The 20,665-nt window shown below is 45.7% G+C and overlaps 1 protein-coding gene across 2 annotated transcripts in view; it reads left to right on the top strand.

Moving 5' to 3' along the window:
• Positions 1-19,870, top strand: part of LOC115457558 (killer cell lectin-like receptor subfamily F member 1) — a 322,410-nt gene extending 302,540 nt beyond the window's left edge. The window contains exons 1-7 of one of the 2 annotated variants that reach the window (XM_030187014.1): positions 9,145-9,302; positions 10,878-10,976; positions 11,905-12,027; positions 13,185-13,339; positions 13,828-13,940; positions 19,152-19,258; positions 19,779-19,870. In XM_030187014.1, coding sequence (XP_030042874.1) covers positions 9,218-9,302; positions 10,878-10,976; positions 11,905-12,027; positions 13,185-13,339; positions 13,828-13,940; positions 19,152-19,161 — 585 coding nt within the window. In that variant the 5' untranslated portion in view covers positions 9,145-9,217 and the 3' untranslated portion in view covers positions 19,162-19,258; positions 19,779-19,870. Of the gene's footprint in view, positions 1-9,144; positions 9,303-10,877; positions 10,977-11,904; positions 12,028-13,184; positions 13,340-13,827; positions 13,941-19,151; positions 19,259-19,778 lie in introns of those variants that run through there. The other variant, XM_030187013.1, reaches the window with a different exon arrangement.
• The last annotated feature ends 795 nt before the right edge of the window (positions 19,871-20,665 follow it).

Here is a 20,665-nt window from a genome sequence, read left to right as displayed (position 1 = left end):
CCTAACTCATTTCTGATTTCTTCATGCTCTTATACACTTCCACCCCGTGTACCCATCACTCGTTGCTGACTCTCTCACCAGTTCCAACTTCATACATTTTTGTGGGTTCATTCTGAAGTGTTTAGGATATTTTGGTTAGCAAAGAAGAGGTTACTGAGCAGTTAGTATCTTAAAAGGCATTTCATTAGGGAACTGCTGGATCTGATGGTCACAGTAATACATGTCAGGAAGGGGAGGGGAACTGGGCTGGAAATCAGTGGTGGGTTTGAGGTGACAGGAATGGTGCAGTACTCCAAGCAGACTACTCACTCTCACTCTCTCTCTCTCTCATTTTCTAAATGAAGAAATATAATTTTCTCGCTTTTGTTTTCTACCTTAAAATTTTACTGTGAATTTGTTAACCACTTAGCTGTGACTATGATAGATGGTATATCAAAACTGAGCCTTCAACCTTGGTGTTGAGCTGCACACTGTGGCCATAATAGTAGTACTTTCTTATGAAGGTAATGTTACCAGGAATAGGCTGAATTAGGCCTGAATTTATTCCCCCTCCCCCCCCCCCCCCCCCCCCCCCCCCCCCCGGTGCATCTATAAACTTGTAGCTCCAGCTTCTCTATGGAAATGAGGACCATACATCAATGCAAAAGAGGCTAAACTAGAGCGGAGTCGGCCTGGCCTTAAGGACCTGCAACCCTTTGGTAACCTCACTTTAATATTCCCTTATCTCTTGTTTGTCCTGTTTGTCTGTCCTAATTAGATTGTAAGCTCTGTCGAGCAGGGACTGTCTCTTCATGTTCAAGTGTACAGCGCTGCGTACGTCTAGTAGCGCTATAGAAATGATAAGTAGTAGTAGTCTTTGGGATTTCGGAATCTTGCTACTGTTTGGGATTCTGCACGGAATCCTGCTACTCTTTGGGATTCCAGAATCTTGCTACTCTTTGGGATTCCAGAATCTTGCTACTCTTTGTCCTTATCTCTTGTTTGTCCTGTTTGTCTGGCCTAATTAGATTGTAAGCTCTGTGGAGCAGGGACTGTCTCTTCATGTTCAAGTGTACAGCGCTGTGTACATCTAGTAGCGCTATAGAAATGATACGTAGTAGTAGTAGTCTTTTTGGGATTCCGGAATCTTGCTGCTTTTTGGGATACTGCACAGAATGTTGCTACTCTTTGGGATTCTACACAGAACCTTGCTATTTTTTGGGATTCCGGAATCTTGCTACTCTTTGGGATTCCGGAATCTTGCTACTCTTTGTCCTTATCCCTTGTTTGTCCTGTTTGTCTGTCCTAATTAGATTCTAAGCTCTGTCGAGCAGGGACTGTCTCTTCATGTTCAAGTGTACAGCGCTGTGTATATCTAGTAGCGCTATAGAAATGATACGTAGTAGTAGTAGTCTTTGGGATTCCGGAATCTTGCTGCTTTTTGGGATACTGCACAGAATGTTGCTACTCTTTGGGATTCTACACAGAACCTTGCTACTTTTTGGGATTCCGGAATCTTGCTACTCTTTGGGATTCCGGAATCTTGCTACTCTTTGTCCTTATCCCTTGTTTGTCCTGTTTGTCTGTCCTAGTTAGATTCTAAGCTCTGTCGAGCAGGGACTGTCTCTTCATGTTCAAGTGTACAGCGCTGTGTACATCTAGTAGCGCTATAGAAATGATAAGTAATAGTAGTAGTCTTTGGGATTCCGGAATTTTGCTATTATTTGGGTTCCGGAATGTTGCTACTCTTTGGGATTCTGCACAAAATGTTGCTACTTTTTGGGATTCCAGAATCTTGCTACTTTTTGGGATTCCGGAATCTTGCTACTCTTTGTCCTTATCCCTTATGTGTGCTGTTTGTCTGTCCTGATTAGATTGTAAGCTCTGTCGAGCAGGGACTGTCTCTTCATGTTCAAATGTACAGCGCTGCATTCGTCTAGTAGCGCTATAGAAATGATAAGTAGTAGTAGTAAATAGTGGTCAAGTCCTGGAGTGACCTCATGTAACTGGGAAGAGTGAGTTACCTTCAATGCTGCTCTTTGGTCAACTCTAGAGAAAAGGATGACTAGGATAACCTGATACACTTGCTCCCTCCTCGCTCTGTCCTACAGGAATCAAGCTTAAGTCTTCAATTCCCCAAAAGACTATTTATACAAATCCTGTGAAAGAAGAGACAGGAGAATAGGACAGAAACATTCAAAGATATAAATAATACAAAAGAAGCATATTTGAGTGGAATGGAAACTCTAGAACAAGAGGTCAGGATATGAAGAAGTATTTCTTCATGGAACGGGAACTGGGCACATGAAAGAGCCTTCCAGGAGTTCATTGGAGGCAAAAATGGTGAAAGAATTCAAGAAAGCCCATGAGAAGCACTGAGGATTCTCAGCAGCAAAAGAGGAAAGGGAAAATCAAAGATTACCAGGGGGTTTCTGGCCCTGCAAGCCAAGTGGATGGGACTTACAGTTCTCAAATTATTCATTTCTATTTCTACTGCTGAGAATAAAGGTTGGCCTGTTAGTTCACTATTGGGCTCATTTTTGAAAGCGAAGGATGCCCATCTTTCGACACAAATCAGGAGATGGGCGTCCTTCTCGCAGGGTCGCCCAAATTGGCATAATCGAAAGCCGATTTTGGGCGCCCTCAACTGCTATCCATCGCGGGGATGACTAAAGTTCCCGGAAGTGTGTCGGAAGCGTAGCAAAGGCGGGACTGGGGCGTGCTTAACACATGGGCGTCCTTGGCCGATAATGGAAAAAAGAAGGGCGTCCCTGATGAACACTTGGCCGACTTTACTTAGTCCTTTTTTGTTTACGAACAAGCCACAAAAATGTGCCCTAAATAACTAGATGACCACCGGAGGGAATCGGGGATGACCTCCCCCTACTCCCCCAGTGGTCACTAACCCCCTCCCACCCTAAATAAAATGTTTAAATATTTTTTCCAGCCTCTATGCCAGCCTCAAATATCATACCCACCTCCATGACAGCAGTATGCAGGTCCCTGGAACAGTTTTAGTGGGTACTGCAGTGCACTTCAGGCAGGCGGGCCCAGGCCCCCCCCCCCCACCTGTTAAACTTGTGGTGGTAAATGTGAGCCCTCCAAAACCCACCACAAATCCACTGTATCCACAAGTAGGTGCCCCCCTTCATCCCTAAGGGCTATGGTACTGGTGTACAGTTGTGGGGAGTGGGTTTTGGGGGGCTCAGCACACAAGGTAAGGGAACGATGCACCTGGGAGCTTTTTCTGAAGTCCACTGCAGTGCCTCCTAGCATGCCCAGTTGGCATCTTGGTATGTCAGGTAGACCAGTGCACTATGAACGCTGGCTCCTCCCACGACCAAAGGGCTTGCATTTGGTTGTTTCTGAGATGGGTGTCCTCGGTTTCCATTATCGCCGAAAACCGGGGACGACCATCTCTAAGGTCGACCTAAATGTGGAGATTTGGGCATCCCCGACTGTATTATCGAAACGAAAGATGGTCGCCCAGCTTGTTTAGATAATACGGGTTTCCCCACCTCTTCGCGGGAACATCCTGCGAGGACGCCCTCAGGAAAACTTGGGCGCCCCGTTCGATTATACCCCTCTTTGATTTGTGGAAATAAAGGTCAACAACCAAGTTGGTGATTCCTTTTTATTGAATGAACTTAATGTATCTTTGACAGGCTATCAAGCGTTATCCTCTCCTCATCAGGTCCAATAAAAATATCTCATCCACGCTTTGTTTGTTGATGCTTAAGTCTGCATAATTTAGTCAGTGAAATTTTACTTTTCTTTAATGGAGTGCCTCTTTTGCCCTTCACCTCCACCCCCCTCCATGAGTGGAGCTCTCACAGCCTTGTTGACCAGCGCTGTATGAGTGATTCTAAAAATATTAATGTGTGGGTGTGGGTGACAGTGTTTCACGGAAACTGGAAGGATGTTTGACCAGCTCGTATGGTGCGTAGAGAAGTCAAAGGCTTCTCTGGAATATTCACAGCAGGCACAGTGGCTTTGTTGAGGTCCCCCTGGCCTATCATCCAGTAAAGATGTTTGATGCTGATGGTGAGAGAGATAAGGGCAGAAGATGGTGGGTGTCAGGAAGGGCAGTGGGGTGGGGGCGATTTCATTTTACTTAGGACACTTTTTGAATACAGTGGACCAGAAAATTAGTTTGCAGGAATGTGTGTTCTTCTGAATGTTTTCAATATCCAGAAAGCACAAAGGGGCAGAGGAGGGAAAGGGCAGGGAGGGAACTAGATATGGAGGGATAGATAGCACAGAGCATAGGAGCCGACTTTGTGGGTGCTGTGGGTGCTTGAGCACCCCCAATATTGAGAAAATTCCTTGTATGTATCCAGGGAGGGGTTATTTCCATTGGGCTTAGCACCCCCAATAATTACGAAAAGTTGGCTCCTATGGCACAGAGTAGCAGAGAGGGAAAATGGAAGAAGGATCTGACTGAAAATAATAAAACAGCAAGTCAAATGCAAAGCGCAGATAAGCAAGGCAAAGAGGGACTTTGAAAAAAAGATTGCATTGCAGGCAAAAACACATAGTAAAAAAATTTTTTTTTAGGTATATTAAAAGCAAGAAGCCGGCAAAAGAATCAGTAGGACCGCTAGATGACCAAGGGGTAAAAGGGGCACTGAGGGAAGCAGGGGCGTAGCCAGACAACAGATTTTGGGTGAGCCTAGGTAAGAAGTGGGTGGGCACCAAATGTTCTCCCCCCCCCCCACCACCACCACCAAGAAAATATCTCCGCTGGCAGGAAAATGCTTCTGTTACTATCAGGGGAAAGTCTTCAGCTGGCAGAGCTTGGGATCTCCACCAGCTACCGCTAAACATGTGCTACTGTGGGGTGGGCCCTGGCCCATAGGAGCAGACTCTGTGGGTGCTTGAGCCAGGGGCGTATCTGCGTGGGGCCTCAGGGGCTTGGGCCCCCGCAGATTTTGCCCTGGACCCCCCTACCGCCGCCAACCCTCCCCCGCTGCCGTTACTTACTTTTGCTGGCGGGGGACCCCAACCCCCGCCAGCCGAGGTCTGCTGCCACCTGCCGCTGCCGTAAAAACTTCTTCTTCAGCCGGCGGGGGACCCCAAACCCCCGCCAGCCGCCCCGCGGTGTTTAAAATTCATCTTCGGCCTCCGTGGCCGTGCTGCTGTGATAGGCGCTGTTGAAATCCACTTCGGAGTCTGACGTCGTTGTACGTTGTACGTGCTGCGACGTCAGACTCCGAAGTGGATTTCAACAGCACCTATCACAGCAGCACGGCCACGGAGGCCGAAGATGAATTTTAAACACCGCGGGGCGGCTGGCGGGGGTTTGGGGTCCCCCGCCGGCTGAAGAAGAAGTTTTTACGGCAGCGGCAGGTGGCAGCAGACCTCGGCTGGCGGGGGTTGGGGTTCCCCGCCAGCAAAAGTAAGTAACGGCAGCGGGGGAGGGTTGGCGGCGGGAGGGGGGTGGAGAGAGTCATTGGTGGCGGTGGGGGCTCGGCGGGGGGGGGCGCTAAAATGTGCCCCCTCCCTCTGGCTCTGGCCCCCCCTACCGCCGGAGTCCAGATACGCCCCTGGCTTGAGCCTGCTTGTAAAAGAAACAAATCAGCTCGTTGGGCCTTCCCTCACTGTGTCCTGCCCTCCTCTGAGGTAACTTCCTATTTCCGCGAGGGCGGGACACAGTGAGGGAAGGCCCGACGAGCTGATTTGTTTCTATTACAAGCAGGGCAGACGCGAGGCGCTGCCTGCGACGCCACTTCACCGATTTCTTTTTTTTAAAGGCAGGGTGGTGGCAGGAGAAGGAAGAGGGCTGTCGGCTGTCATCGGAGCTAGTAGTCAGGTCAGTTCAGGTTGGGAGGTGGGGTCAGGTGGGAGAAGGGGACTGTGGAGGGGGTCAGATGGGAGAAGGGGACTGGGGAGGGGCTCAGATGGGAGAAGGGAACTGGGGCCTGAGAAGGGGCCAGGAGGGAAAATGGGGCCATGCCTGGGGGGGGGGGGGGCTGGGGCTGAAAAAGGGGGCCCTAATGCAAGGCATGTGGATGAAGGGGGCTGGAACTGGGGGTTGAAAAGAAGGGTAGGTGGGATAAGGGGGCTAGTACTGGGACTGGGGGCTGAAAAGGGGCAGGGGCTGAAACTGTGGGGACTAGAGTCTGTAAAGGAGACAGGGAGAAATGGCTGGGGCTGAAGCTTGGGGCTGGTGAGAGAAAAGGGCAAAAGTTGAAACTGGGGACTGGTGGGATAATGGGGATGAAACTGGGGGCTGAAAAGGGGGGCAGGTGGGAGATGTGGGCTGGGGCTAGAGCTAGGGGCAGGTGGGATAAGGGGGCTGGAACTGGGGGGCTGAAAAAAGGGGGCAGAGAGAGAGAGGGGACAGATCCTGGATGGAAGGGGGAGCAAGAGGGAGGGCAGACCCTGGATGGATGGATGGATGGATGGATGGATGGATGGATGGATGGATGGGAGAGGGAGGGCAAATGGTGGATTGAAGGGGCAGAGAGAAAGGGCAAACAGTGGATGGAAAGGATAGAAAGGGCAGACAGTGAATGGAAGGGGGAGAGAGAGAGGGCAGACACTGGATGGCAGAGAGAGAACGAAGACAGATGTTGGATGGAAGGAAGGCAGTGAAAAGAAGATGAGGAAAGCAGAAACCAGAGACAACAAACTGTAAATAAAATATATATTTTTATTTTTTTGCTTTAGGATATAGTATTGTAGCTGTGTTAATAAATGTTTATAATAGAACATGTAAATAAGGTAATATTTTTATTGGACTAATTTTAATACATTTTGACTAACTTTCAGAGAAAAAAAACCCTTCCTCAAGTCAGGATAGGATACTGGAACAGCACTATACTGTATTGACCTGAGGAAGAAGGTTTTGGCCCCTGAAAGCTAAATGTATTAGTCCAATAAAATGGTATTATGCAGGATCGACGATCTGTACTATTCTGTCTGTTTTCGTTTTACAATAGGTGAATTGATGTTCTAGTGCTCACTGTAGTGTTTAAGATGCTTTCCTTTTCCTTGTGTGACTCGTAGAAATGACTGCTTATGGTATGGTAGAATTGCTCTATAGGTCGTGGGTGTTTTGTATTCTCGGTATGCCTAGTACTGAATTTGGGGGGGGGGGTGTTAAAAAATGACCGGCCCTGGGTGTCAACTACCCTAGGTATGCCACTGCCGGCGCCACAGTCCCCCCCCTCCACCCGCCCCCCTCCGTCCACTACCGGGCCGGACCCCCCCTGAATTCAGACGAGGGCGGGACACAGGAAGGGAAGGCCTGAAGGAAGGTCGAGGTGAGGCGCTATGATTTGAATTCAGGGGGGCCCGGCCTGGAGGTGGATGGAGGGGGGCAGGTGGAGAGGGGGGCGGCGATGATGACGACCTCGGGGGGGGGGCAGTGGTGGCGGGGGGGGGGGCCCTGGGGATGGCTTTGTCCCGGGCCAGGCCTGGCCCAGTCTCTCGGCGGCCCTGGTCGTACCTGAGTCTTGGTTGCTAGTCCTGAAGGGTTATTTTATCCCAAAGTATTTAGACCCCTAGCAAAATGTCTGAGATCTATGAAGGGGGGCAATGAACTGTCTGGCTGCCTTCTGATGAATCCAAAAATCAGAGACTTCAGACATACCTACAATAACAAAAAAACTTAGAAATAATCTTCCCTTATGACAACATATACACACTAACACCCCTTCCCACTCCACCTCCAAACACACATACAATGACATGCATTCACAACTTCCCATCCCATCCCTAAAATACACACACACACACTGATGTACCTTCCCACCCCACCCACAAACAGACACATGCTGGCCCCCTTCCCACCCCAGTCTAGCCCCAAGCAAACACGGACACCCCTTTCCAACCCTCCTCTCACATATCCTTTTATATCCTTTCCCATCCATCCCTGAAATACCCCCTACCCGACCTGGCTGACACCTCTTCCCATCTCTTCTTCCCGTACATACATACCCACTTCACACACTACCCCAAACTCAGCCCAACTTCCATCCCAAGACCCCAAGATGCACACCCCCCCCCCCCCCACCCACCCACCTTGCCACCTGTTCTGAAACAAGTTAATAAGGATCTGATACAGGATGCTTGAAAATGTTCATTAAAATCTATACCAGACGGTGTACCTATAGAAGTTAAATCTATGTACAGCAACAGGAAATAAATCAATGAACAGTGCATATGCTTATAAATCTAGAAAGAAATTAAAAACATGGTTCTTCTCAGGCTAAGTGACATATGAAGAGTTTGATAGGGTGCCTGATTTATGTTTTAAAGGTATTGATTGTGTTGATATGTTTATTTTTATGAATGTGATTTTATGTAAACCACTTTGAACGAACATTTTGTGTTGGTATGCAGTTGTAAGAATTTTAATAAAGATAAAAATAAAGGAAAGGTAATACAGAAAACTGCAGGCCTTCAAGGCCTCCACCAGGATATCATGTCACAGAGCAACCTTACACAGCTGAGAAATAACTCAAATAAAGCATAGAAATGGATGTATGAAGTACATCATGGTTTTCTAGGCTGAAGGGAGCCCAGGGCTACAACAGCAGCTGAGGTAGCCATCCTGGTGGTCCCAGACACACTGTTTGATGTCCCCGGGGGAGGCTCAAACAATCATTAGAGGGGAAAGAACATCCTTATGACAGCCCTGGCCTATGACTTCACCCATATAAGAGGCAAAAATACAGAAGCAGGGCTGCTGAGAGGGGGGGGGGGGGGCGAGCAAAATTTACCAGGCCCGGGCTTGCAAGGGGGGCCCAGCGCCAGGGTCTCTCTCTCTCTCTCTCCTGCTTCTCATGGGACCCGGATTATTTCGTCCCGACAGGAGCAGAAGAGAGAAAACTCCAGCACTGGGTCCCCCTTGGAGACTGGGAAGGACCCGGAGGAGCAGACACAGCAGGCTGGCGGGGGTCCCCCAGCAGAAGAGTCCTTCCTCCTGCACTGCTCTTCTTCACTCTGCCGCATTGCCTGCCAAGCGACTGCTTTTGCCCTCAGGCTGCCCATGCTCATGGAAACAAAATTTAGTGATCGCAATCTTACCACAAAATGAAAATCCATAAAACACCCGACACAGCCATGTGGGGCTGAGGTGGGGGTGGGGGAAACGGTCAGCTTTGCAAATAACTCTTAGAAACTATCACATCCTGCGTGGTGGCAGATGGACCTAATTCTCCCTTCTCTTAATTTTCTATCATCTCTACTGGGCAAATTCTACGGTTTGGAAGTCAGTGGTTGAGCGAGGATGCAGAGCGAGAATTACTACACGACACTGAACTTTGACGTAAAGAAGAGACCCCATCCTGGGATGTCACAAGGCATGATGGAAGGTGCGGTATGGCCTGATAGTACTTGCCTTAATCTCTCTTCCTCTGCTGTGCATGTGGGGATGGGGTGGACTGTGGGAATAGAGACACTGGAGTCATCTTAAGAGGCCATTTATTGATTCATGTTTAATATGCCAATGTGTTATTGAGAGAGGAGATTGAGAGAGGAGAAAGAAGGTAGCAGGATGGTGTGACCTGACCTTGAGTATTGCGTTCTGTTGTTGTCGCTGTATCTCAAAAAAGATATAGCGGAGTTAGAAAAGGTTCAAAGAAGAGCGACTAAAATGATAAAGGGGATTGAGATCCTCTCATATGAGGTAAAACTAAAGAGGTTAGGGCTCTTCAGCTTGGAAAAGAGACGGATGAGGGGAGATATGATTGAGGTCTACAAAATCCTGAGTGGTGTAGAACGAGTAGAAGTGAATCGATTTTTACTCGTTCCAAAAGTACAAGGATTAGGGGACACTCAAGAAGTTACATGGAAATAGTTTAAAAACAAATAGGAGGAAATATTTTTTCACTCAGCAAATAGTAAAGCACTGGAACTCTTTACCGGAGGATGTGGTATCATCAGTTAGTGTATCTGGGTTTAAAAAAAGTTTGGACAAGTTCGTGGAGGAAAAGTCCATAGTCTGCTATTGAGACAGACAAGGGGAAGCTACTGCTTGCCTTGGGATTGGTAGCATGGAATGTCATTACTCTTTGGAAATTCCGGAATCTTGATGCTCTTTAAGGTTCTGGAATGTTGCTACTATTTGGGATTCTGTGACTTGTGACCTGGTTTGGCCACTGTTGGAAGGCAGTTATCTTAAGACCATATGGCCTATCCAGTCTGCCCAGCCACACCAACTGCTCAACTCTACAATCCCTACCTGTGCTTGTCCAAAGCTTTCTTGAATTCAGAAATTGTCTTTGTCACTACCATTGCACAAATACATCGCCCTTTCCATAAAGAAATATTTCCTTAGGTTACTCCTGAGTCTGTCCCCTTTACCTTCATCTTATGTCCCTCATCCCAGAGCTCTCTTTTAATTGAACGAGACTCACCTCTTATGCATTTATGCCACAGAAGTATTTAAACATTTCTATCATATGTCCCGTCTCTCAACTTTCTTCCATATTGAGATCTTTAATTCTGTCCCTATAAGCTTTATGACAAAGACCACTGACCATTTTAGTAGCCGCTCTCTGGTCGAGCTCCATATCTTTTGGAAGGTTTGGTCTCCAGAATTGTACACAATATTCTAAATGAGATCTCACCAGAGTCTTATACAGAGGCATTATCACCTCTTTTTTCCTTCTGTCTATCCTCTCCCTATGCACCCAAACATCCTTCTTGCTTTTGCTGTTGCCTTTAATTTATTTATTGGGATTTATGTACTGCTATGGATTTATAGCCTGCTTCACTGACACAGACTATTCAATAATTACTGTGGATTCGTATTAGGTAAATGAGACCTTTATTAGAGGTTCTAAAATCTACAATAATTAAGATATATAAATGATTAGCTATATATATAAATGCTTCAGCTCCAGACACTGTATCACTGATGTTTTTTGTTTCTGATCTCTCTACAGCTGCACAGAGGTGTCCGCGTTGGCACAGAATAGCTTTGGGCATCGGAGGTGCTGGGCATCTTCTACTGCTTGGAGCTGTGATCGCTCTGAGTCTCCGGGGTAAGCAACAGATTACCTTTCCCCAAGTCACCTCCGAGAAACAACACAGAGCTACATAGAACCATCAGAGCCAGGGCAATGAGGGGCTGGTGTAGACAGTGCACTAGGCTTCATGCATTGGGTAACTTGGCTTTATTGCACAATGTTGTGGGTGCTGTATGCAAAAATGGGTTTTGCTCATGAGCTAACCATGCACAAAGCCTAACAAACACTAGAGCACAACATATTTCAATCCATGGAAATGAGATTTTTGGCTATTCAGCACAAATGCAGAGAAATGCACAAGAAGATAAAAAGGCTGAGCAAGATGCCAGAGCTTTCATGCCAGGACGGAGGAGGCTAAAAGGTTAGCTCAGAACCTCTGTGGAAGCATTAGTGAGGATTTGAGGCCTGTTTTGTCTATTTACTATATAAATAATTTTGAGAGACTTCAACACCTCTGGTTTCTCCTTCTGGCTATGCAATTGATCCTATTTGATAATGAATTAAGTCTCCACAACTGCTAATAACCTAGCCTCTTGGATGGGACTAGAAGCTGGGGAAGGCATTTCCATGTGACCAGACGTCCTCTTTGGGTGGCATGTTCTGTTAGTGTCTTAGATAAAGACAGGGCAAAGTGGAGGGAAACAGCAACACATGTAAAATGTGGAACAGAACAGTGAACTAGGCCACAGATGGAACAATGAAGCAAACAGTAGACTTTATTAAAGGATCCAACAAGGCCCGTATTTTGGCAGAAGCCTGTGTCATGGTTTAGACCCCTGATGCAGGCTTCTGCCAAAATATGGGCCATGTCGGATCCTTTGATAAAGTCTACTCTTTGGCTTCGTTGTTCCATCTGTGGCCTACTTCACAGCTCTGTTCTAGTGTCATAGATAAGACATCTTGATATTGTCATCAATGTGACCTGTTTCTCCCACTTTCTAAGGTTTCTGGTATCATCCCACTGGATGTAATGGAGAAGGACCGTCCATAAACACGTCCGACCTTCATAGCTCACAGTGTCTTCAGAACCAGGGCACACATCGAGAGTCAAAGAACATTACTGCAGGTGAATTATAGAAACAGAGTACACGATGGCAGAAGAAAGAACAGACCACCCTTCTCTTTACTTTCCTTCTCCCTTTCACCCCTCCCCTATTCTTACTGTCACTACCACCATCTGCAGCAGATCAGACAATCATGACCAACACCTTAACCATCACCAGACTTCAACTCCCAGCACCATTATCCACACATTCATGAACACCATCAGTGTCACCAATGCCTCCACCCTCAGCACCAGTAACACTAACACAGACGCACAGCCACCAGTATCACGATCAGGGTCAACATCTGATCCTCAGTGTCTTCATCACTAGCATCCTCATCTCCAAACCATGAGTGTCATCTCCTACAGCTCAACTATACAGTTAACACCAAGCCTTCCCCACCACCCCAGCATCTCCATCACCAGGACCACACAATATTGTGATCTTACACTATCAGCAGAATCTCACAGGTGGGCAGCAGAACCAGGTACCTATCAGTGCTGAGGTGCCATTTCAGGTTCTGCTTATTCCTATCAGGTAGTGGAAGGTTAAGTAATTCCCTGTAAGACATTGTATCACAGGGTCTGAACAGAGGTTGAGATGGAGAGAGACCCAAAAAAGGCCTTTATTTACTGTATGTTTAATTGTACCCCCAACCTCTCTAAGGAGATTCTAGGGAAGAGGGGAAGATGGCTGTGCTCTGAATCCCTCTGAGATTTCCATTAAAGATGTAGTGAACTCGTCTGCCTTTCTGACCAGCCCTAGACCCTCAACAAACACAGCTGCACAGGGCTTTGCAGGTAAAACAAAACATGTTATTTCTGTAATCATAGGCTTATTACTGGGTCAGTGAAGTCGCTTTCCAAATCACAGCGAACAGTTTCATTAGAGTGGCTTCTGGCCAGTTCCAAACCACTCACAAATATACCCAGACCTGGTTCCAGCTTGGACACTCAGGACCAAGGTCTCGGAATAGGTCAATGCAACTTCCTACCATGGCAATCTTTTACCTATAGACTGTGGTGGACACCTTCTTGATAGTGCAGTCAACTTGGGACACTCTCGGAGCATTCCTTTTCTTGGGACTTGTCTGTTCTGTTCTCCCTCTGGAGTGATCTTAAGGGGAACTATGGCTTGCCTGGGCACTTCCTCACATCTATTTCCCCGTCTCCTCCAGCTGTATCAGCGTTCACAGGTTGTGCCGGGGATTGGCTGCATCATGGTGGGAAATGTTACTTCTTTTCCATGACCCTCAAAAGCTGGAGTGACAGCAGAGATGACTGCGCCAAGAGAGACGCCCAACTTCTGGAGATACAAGATGCGAGTGAGCTGGTAAGAAGTACAAGAACCACTGCCCTTGAGGATGGGGGATATGAAACAGACATACAGATACTTCAAAAGTATAAACCTTTGTTGTTATAAAATACATTCTAAAGTAAAAGGCCATGATATAGACAGACTGCTGAACAAGGCCTACGATATTGGTTATGATGGGGGCTCCCTAGAAGTTTTTTAAAACCCCTTAAAACACGAGGCTCCTGCTACAGAAGTTTTAATATTGCCAAATCTGACAAGACTTGGATTTTTGACACTGTAGTAGTGTTCCTATATTTTGCTGTTCACTTCCTGGCTGTCTCTTGTTTGGTCAGAGCTATCTGTGTATCATATTCAATTAATGTTAATTCCTCTGCAGGGCTGCACATCTTTAACCACAGAGTAGTAAGTTCATCTCACATTTTTCTGGAGATTTCAGGAGTGTTTCTTGGAAGTATATTTACCTACTTATCCAATATTAGATGCCTCTGTCCTGATTCTTGCAGGTTTTCATACACAATAGCAGAAAAGCGAAAAACCGTGCCTGGATTGGACTGAGAATCACAGCCCCCGGGCATCAATGGAAATGGGTGACAGGATTGGCTGTAGATACAGTGAGGTGAGTGCTGCTCCTTTCTCCCCAACTTTAAATGTCTAACCGCCTGTCCAGTACAGAGAAAATGGGCTGAGATTAGGGAGGGGTACGATGGAAATGACAGCTGGTCTTTGCAGATCATGAAAGACATGCAACAGGCTGGACAGACAAACCTACATTTGTTGTCTCAAAAGGACTTAATGCCCATATCAATAATCTGTCTCTTCTAAAGAACAGAGAGAGAGAGAGAGGAGGAGGAGGGCAGTATTCACCTGAAGGGCAGTGGGGCACTCACCACTCAATGAGTGGCCCGTAGTCCTATTTCTCAAGGCTGGCATGGATATGGATCAACATCAATTAAGGGAAAGGGAAATGGGACTTGATATACCACCTTTCTGTGTTTTTTGCATACATTCAAAGTGGTTTACATACAGGTACTTATTTGTACCAGGGGCAATGGAGGGTTAAGTGACTTGCCCAGAGTCACAAGGAGCTGCAGTGGGAATCAAACCCAGTTCCCCAGGACCAAGATCCACTGCCTAACCACTAGGCTACTCCTCCACTAGCAACATTCCATGTAGAATCTCAAATAGGGAAGGGGAAATGGGACTTGATATACCGCCTTTCTGTGGTATTTTGCAACTACGTTCAAAGCGGTTTACATAGTATATTCAGGTACTTATTTTGTACCAGGGGCAATGGAGGGTTAAGTGACTTGCCCAGAGTCACAAGGAGCTGCAGTGGGATTCGAACTCAGTTCCCCAGGATCAAAGTCCGCTGCACTAGCCACTAGGCTACTCCTCCACTCCTTAATGAGCCCAGCATCAAAAATATTGTTTAATGTTAGGTGGGTATAACTACTGGTCCGATGTAGCCTCAGCCTTTTCTTATAATGTGCACTGCTTTCAAATCCTGAAGCAGGTTCTCGAAACATGGACCATGGAGGTGAGGGTCCTGTCAGCATCAATTTGAAATCGCTGTGAAAGCTAAGTAGCATTTTTAAAAAATGTATAAAAATTACAAAAAGTTCTAAGACCATAAAAGGTTATGGGTGGACCGAAGATGATTACAGTGAATCACTGGGCTGTGTCTCGGTGTGAAAGTTGTCACTGCTGAGGTCAGTAGTTATATTTGCTTAACATAAACAATATTTTTGGTGCTGGGCTGATGAATTGATGTTGTGTGGAATTCTTTGCCCCCATGGTGGTTACAGACTTTATAAATTTATGGATATGGATCAACGCATAGCCCTTAACCTCTGAGCGACTGAAACCTTCATTTTCAAGATGAGACATTTGTGAAGAATAAAACTGCATTAATAGACTTCTGTCAGGTTTGAAACCTTGACAACTGACAAACCTGCTTACAAGTTTATTTATTTATTTATTGCACTTGTATCCCACATTTTCCCACCTATTTGCAGGCTCAATGTGGCTTACAAAGATCTGTTATGGCATCGCCATAACAGGGTCAATAATACAATTGGTGTTACAGAGAAGTTAGAGAGAGCAAGAGGATCTGGTCAAGGAGTATTAGAGCAGTGGCGTAGCAAGGGGGGGGCGGGAGGGGCGGTCCGCCCAGGGTGTCAGCTCAGGGGGGGGGGGTGCTCCCTGCCAGCTCCCCCTCTCAGCGAATCGACACCCCCCCCAACCAGCTCCCGCACCCTACCTTTAAAAAGAATATCGGGAGGCGAGGCGCAGCGCCTCGCGCCTGCCCTGCACTTAAAAGAAATGTGGACCGTCGGGCCTTCTCTCGATCTGTCTGTCCCGCCCACCGCTGACGCAACTTCCTATTTCCGCAAGGGCGGGACAGACAGCTCGAGAGAAGGCTCGACGGTCCACATTTCTTTTAAGTGCAGGGCAGGCGCGAGGCGCTGCGCCTCCCGATATTCTTTTTAAAGGTAGGGTGCGGGAGCTGGTCGGAGGAGGGGAGGGGGTGTCATTGTGCTGCACCCGGGGAGGGGGGGTGCAACGGCGAACCGCCCCGCCTCGGGTGGCAGCCCCCCCTGCTACGCCACTGTATTAGAGTAAGACAATCTGAATAGAAGGTGTTCAGGTGTTGTGATGTAGTTAATTATGGGTTCTCGTGGTAGGCCTTGTTAAAGAGCTATGTTTTCAGAGCTTTATGGAAGCTATTTAGTTCATTTATCGTTTTAAAGTGAATTGGTAGTGCATTCCACATCTGCTAACTCATTTAAGAGAAGCTGGTCGTGTGTGTTAGTTTGTATTTTAATCCTTTACAGCTGGGGCAGTGTAGGTTCAGAAAGGTGCGGGAAGATCGTTTAGCATTTCTTGGTGGCAGGTCAACGAGGTCTAACATGTAGGTTGGGGCACCTCCATAGATGATTTTATGAATAATCGTGCAGATCTTGAACGTGGTACTTTCTTTAAGTGGGAGCCAGTGTAGTTTTTTTCTTAGGGGTTTTGCACTTTCATATTTTGTTTTTCCAAATATGAGTCTTGCTGCGGTGTTCTGGGCTGTTTGAAGTTTCTTGATGGTCTGTTCTTTGCAACCAGCGAAAAGTGCGTTGCAATAGTCCAGGTGACTTAGTACCATTGACTGTACCAGGTTGCGAAAGATGGCCCTTGGGAAGAAAGGTTTTACTCTTTTGAGTTTCCACATTGAGTGAAACATTTTCTTCGTTGTATTCTGCACGTGATTTTCAAGTGTGAGATGCCAGTCGATGGTGACTCCTAGAATTTTCAGGTTATTTGAGACGGGGAGGGAGAAGTTTGGGGTGGATATGGTGCTGAATTTATTTGCGTTGTGTTGTGAGGTGAGTATAAGACATTGTGTTTTTTCTGCGTTGAGTTTTAGCTGAAATGCATCTGCCCAGGAGTGCATGATTTGGAAGCTTTGGTTGATTTTGTTGGTGATTTCCTTTAGGTCTTGCTTGAACGGGATGTAGATCGTGACATCATCTGCATATATGTATGGGTTAAGATTATGATTGTCTAGTAGCTTCGCTAGTGGTATCATCATTAGGTCAAAGAGGATTGGTGAGAGGGGGGATCCTTGAGGAACTCCGCATTCTGGTAACCATGGGGCTGATATCACCGCATTAGTCATTACTTGGTATGATCTTGTTGTCAGGAATCCTCTAAACCAGTTAAGAACGTTGCTTCCAACTCCAATGTATTCCAGGATATGTAGTAGTATTCCATGGTTGACCGTGTCGAAGGCACTGGACATGTCAAATTGTAAGAGAAGTATGTTATTGCCCGATGCAATTATTTGTTTACATTTGTTCATTAGAGTTACTAGTACTGTTTCTGTGCTGTAGTTCGATTGAAATCCTGATTGAGATTTGTGCAGGGTTGAGTGTTTATTTAGGTGATTAGTGAGTTGTTTCGTCACTATGCCTTCAATAAGTTTGGTTGTTAGCGGGATAGATGCGACTGGGCGATAACTGGTTAAGTCACTTGTGCTTTTCTTTGCATCTTTAGGTAGCGGAGTGAGTAGAATGTTTCCTTTGTCCATTGGGAAGAGACCATTTTGTAACATGTAGTTCAGGTGACGTGAGGTCTGTTATGAATTGTTGAGGGGCAGTTCTTATCAGATTACTAGGACAGATGTCTAATTTGCATTGCGACTTGGCGTATCTTTTGAGTGATTGGGAAATGTTTTCGTTCGATAGCGATTCAAAGTTGGTCCATGATCGGTCTGCTGGATATTCCCCATGTATTGGGTCTAGACACTCAAGGAGGTTTGTATAATCAATTGTGTTGCTGGGTATCATAGTTCGTAGCTTTATAATTTTCTCTTTGAAGTATTTCGCCAGGTTGTCAGCTGATGGGGTATTTATGTTATTAGAAGTAACCGGCGTGGTGTTTAGTAGATTGTTTACGAGTTGGAAGAGTTTATGTGTATCCTTGTAGCCTTCCAGTCATTGAGAATAGAGTCGTCCTTTTTCTTATTCCATGCACGTTCAAGTCTTCTGACTTGTGTTTGTAATTCTTTCAGTTCTTCATTAAACCATGGTATTGAGTTTTTTGTATGTGAGGTTCTGGTTTGGAGTGGTCCTATGTTGTCTAGTATAGTTCTACATCTGTTGTCCCAATCATGAAGAAATTGGGGTGAGTCTGTTGGCGTTGTCCATTCGTTGTCGTATAATTGTTGCCAGAATATTAGTGGGTCTATTTTGCTTCTCGTGGTGTAGGTTGAATGTTCTTGTTTGGGTTGAGAATGTTTTGTTTGCCATTGAAGAGAGAGGTTCACTTTGTGGTGATCAGACCATGCTATGGCTGTCCATTTTGTGTCTTTTATTCTGATATTTAGTTCATGTGAGAATTTGTATGTAATTATGTCTAGTGTGTGTCCCTTAATATGGGTGGGGTAGCAACAGAGGAAAAGTCATGTTATTCCACTTGAATACATAGAAATAAGAGTCAGCTGTAGGTCAGTAAATTGGTCCAATACAAAGTCTGTTCAACTGTAGTAAATACTCATTTCACCTGAACAGCAGTAAAAGTGAATTTCATCATTTCTGGAGTCATAGTGCCACTTTATGGTTACTTGTGGAAACTGCAGTTCTGGCTTTACAATTTCTCAGGAAAGCTTCCAGTGTGACCCCCCCCCCCCCCCCCCGCCCCCAACTCAACTTAACAGGCTGCTCCAGTCCTGCTTTGCCCCACTCTATGCATGCAGTTATAATTCTGCTTCTTGGGGGGGGGGGGGGGGGGGAGGAAGAGGAAGAGGGGGAGGAGGGTCAGCACTAAGTCCACACATACAAATAGAGCAAACCCATACTGGAGTAGCTTGCCTAATCGACCTCGGATGTGATGGCACCACAAAGGAACATTTCCATCCCTGACTCTGAATTTATCCTTCGCTGCTGGGGGGAGGGGTAAGTAATCTGAATTGGCCACTGTTGGAAACAGGATGCTGGGTTTTATGGACCTTTGGTCTGTCCCAGTATGGCAACACTTATGTACTTATGGAGTAAGACAGGCCACTCATTCAGCTCTATACAGTTCCTTAAGTTATTTTGACACCCCTTTGAGGAGGCTCAGCTGAACCCTTAATTTCAGATTCCTGTCAGCACTGCAGGGTAATAAACCCCACATGGAAAAATAGTATCTGACAGAGAATGGCTTTATCAGGGTAATAATAACCCTTCCCCCCCCAAGAGAATGGTTTTCTCTCTGCAGTTCCTCACTGTTGATCATAAATTACTTTGTTATATTACTGAAAGGTGGTTTACGAAGAAACTAAACTCAACTTTATTTTCCTAAGGATTATTTAATGAAGCGTAAAGGTCGTGTTGACCACTGGATTGGTCTGAGAAGAGGAAGGCAAGGGCAACCATGGAAATGGACAGATGGGTCGGAATTCAATAACACGTAAGTCTTTCTGTTTGTCATTCACTAAAACAGGGGCACATTTCAGACAGTGGGACAAAGTCCACAAGTACTTTTTACACTCAGACTTTGCTGTAACCACAAAGTACCTGTGGACATTTGCACAACTTTTTATCTGGGTTGATTTTTAATAGAAAATACAATCTGTGTGTGTTTTTTGATCTCCGCCAAAACATGGATGGGAGAACGTTGCCTAAAGGTGGCTAAACATACTTGCGTTATGGAAGTCCAAATTGAGGGGTTTTTTTTATTAAGGCACGCTAGCATTTTTAGCACAGTTGAGTGAAAGAGGCCCTGAGGGAGCTGTGAACCAGCAGAACCAAAAAACACTTGTTAAGTTGTCCTTCTGCCACTGTTTTTTCTTGAGAAGAAAAGTCAAACCAGCTCCTTTACATTGTCACTGTTAGTTTCCCTTTTCAAGTGATGAGTACAAAGCATATCTCATTTGTTTTGTCTTTGAAGTATGTCTAATGCTTCCTTGCAATGATTTTTTTTGTTGCAGGTTTGCAATTTTGCAGGATTCAGATTGTGTTTGCCTGAATCATGATGATGCCAAGAGCGCTGGCTGCAACACAAACCGAAAATGGATCTGTAGCACGGCAGCCTGGTCACATTTATAGAAGGAGCACGGAAGAAACACATAAAACTTACCACGGCATGCAATAATCAATGAACATGCAAATTACTGCTGCCTTAAAATCGTGGCCGTAATGGGCAGCTCTTTGATAAATCTCTGTTCTTGTCAGTACTTGAGCAGTGACTGGTTCAGGCACTGACAGGAAGAGTGACATTTAAAAAAAGACAGGCTGGGATATAGTGGTCTGAGAAAGCGTAACATGTTACCTGGCTTAAATTTAAACTGCAGTTTTGTTTTCATAATTTGAATATGTTTATGACGTTTTTGTAAATTTAAGCTTACCTAAAGGAGGAATTCTCCTGTTCCTTGTTAAATTTGGGCTGCATTTCAAACAAGTTGAATTCTTGTTTGTGATGTTTTTTGTAAATTTAAGCTTAAGGAGGAATTCTCCTGTTCCTTTTTCAATTGTGTGAAACGGTGGCCCCGTAAAAATAACGCATATTTACCAGCAAAGTTCCTGACGAAGCCGTAAAAGTGTGAAACAGTGGCCCCGTCGAACTTTAAAACTACTACTATGTTTTATCATTATCATACTACCCAAGAACCTCGTAACACTAAATGTATAGTCTCTTATATATTTTCACTATCCATGATGTATTGTAAGCCACATTGAGCCTGCAAAGAGGTGGGAAAATGTGGGAAACAAATGCAATAAATAATAATAATAATTGCTGGATCCTTAATTCTGGAACATTGAAGCTAAGTGCTCTTTTTGATATCGAGGAAACAATAGTTAACGTTTCACAAACCTG

The sequence above is a fragment of the Microcaecilia unicolor genome, chromosome 14, assembly GCF_901765095.1.
Source record: "Microcaecilia unicolor chromosome 14, aMicUni1.1, whole genome shotgun sequence".
Classification (NCBI taxonomy): Eukaryota; Metazoa; Chordata; class Amphibia; order Gymnophiona; family Siphonopidae; genus Microcaecilia; species Microcaecilia unicolor.
The sequence above is the reverse complement of the archived record's forward strand: the minus strand, read 5'-3'. Positions and strand labels throughout refer to the sequence as shown.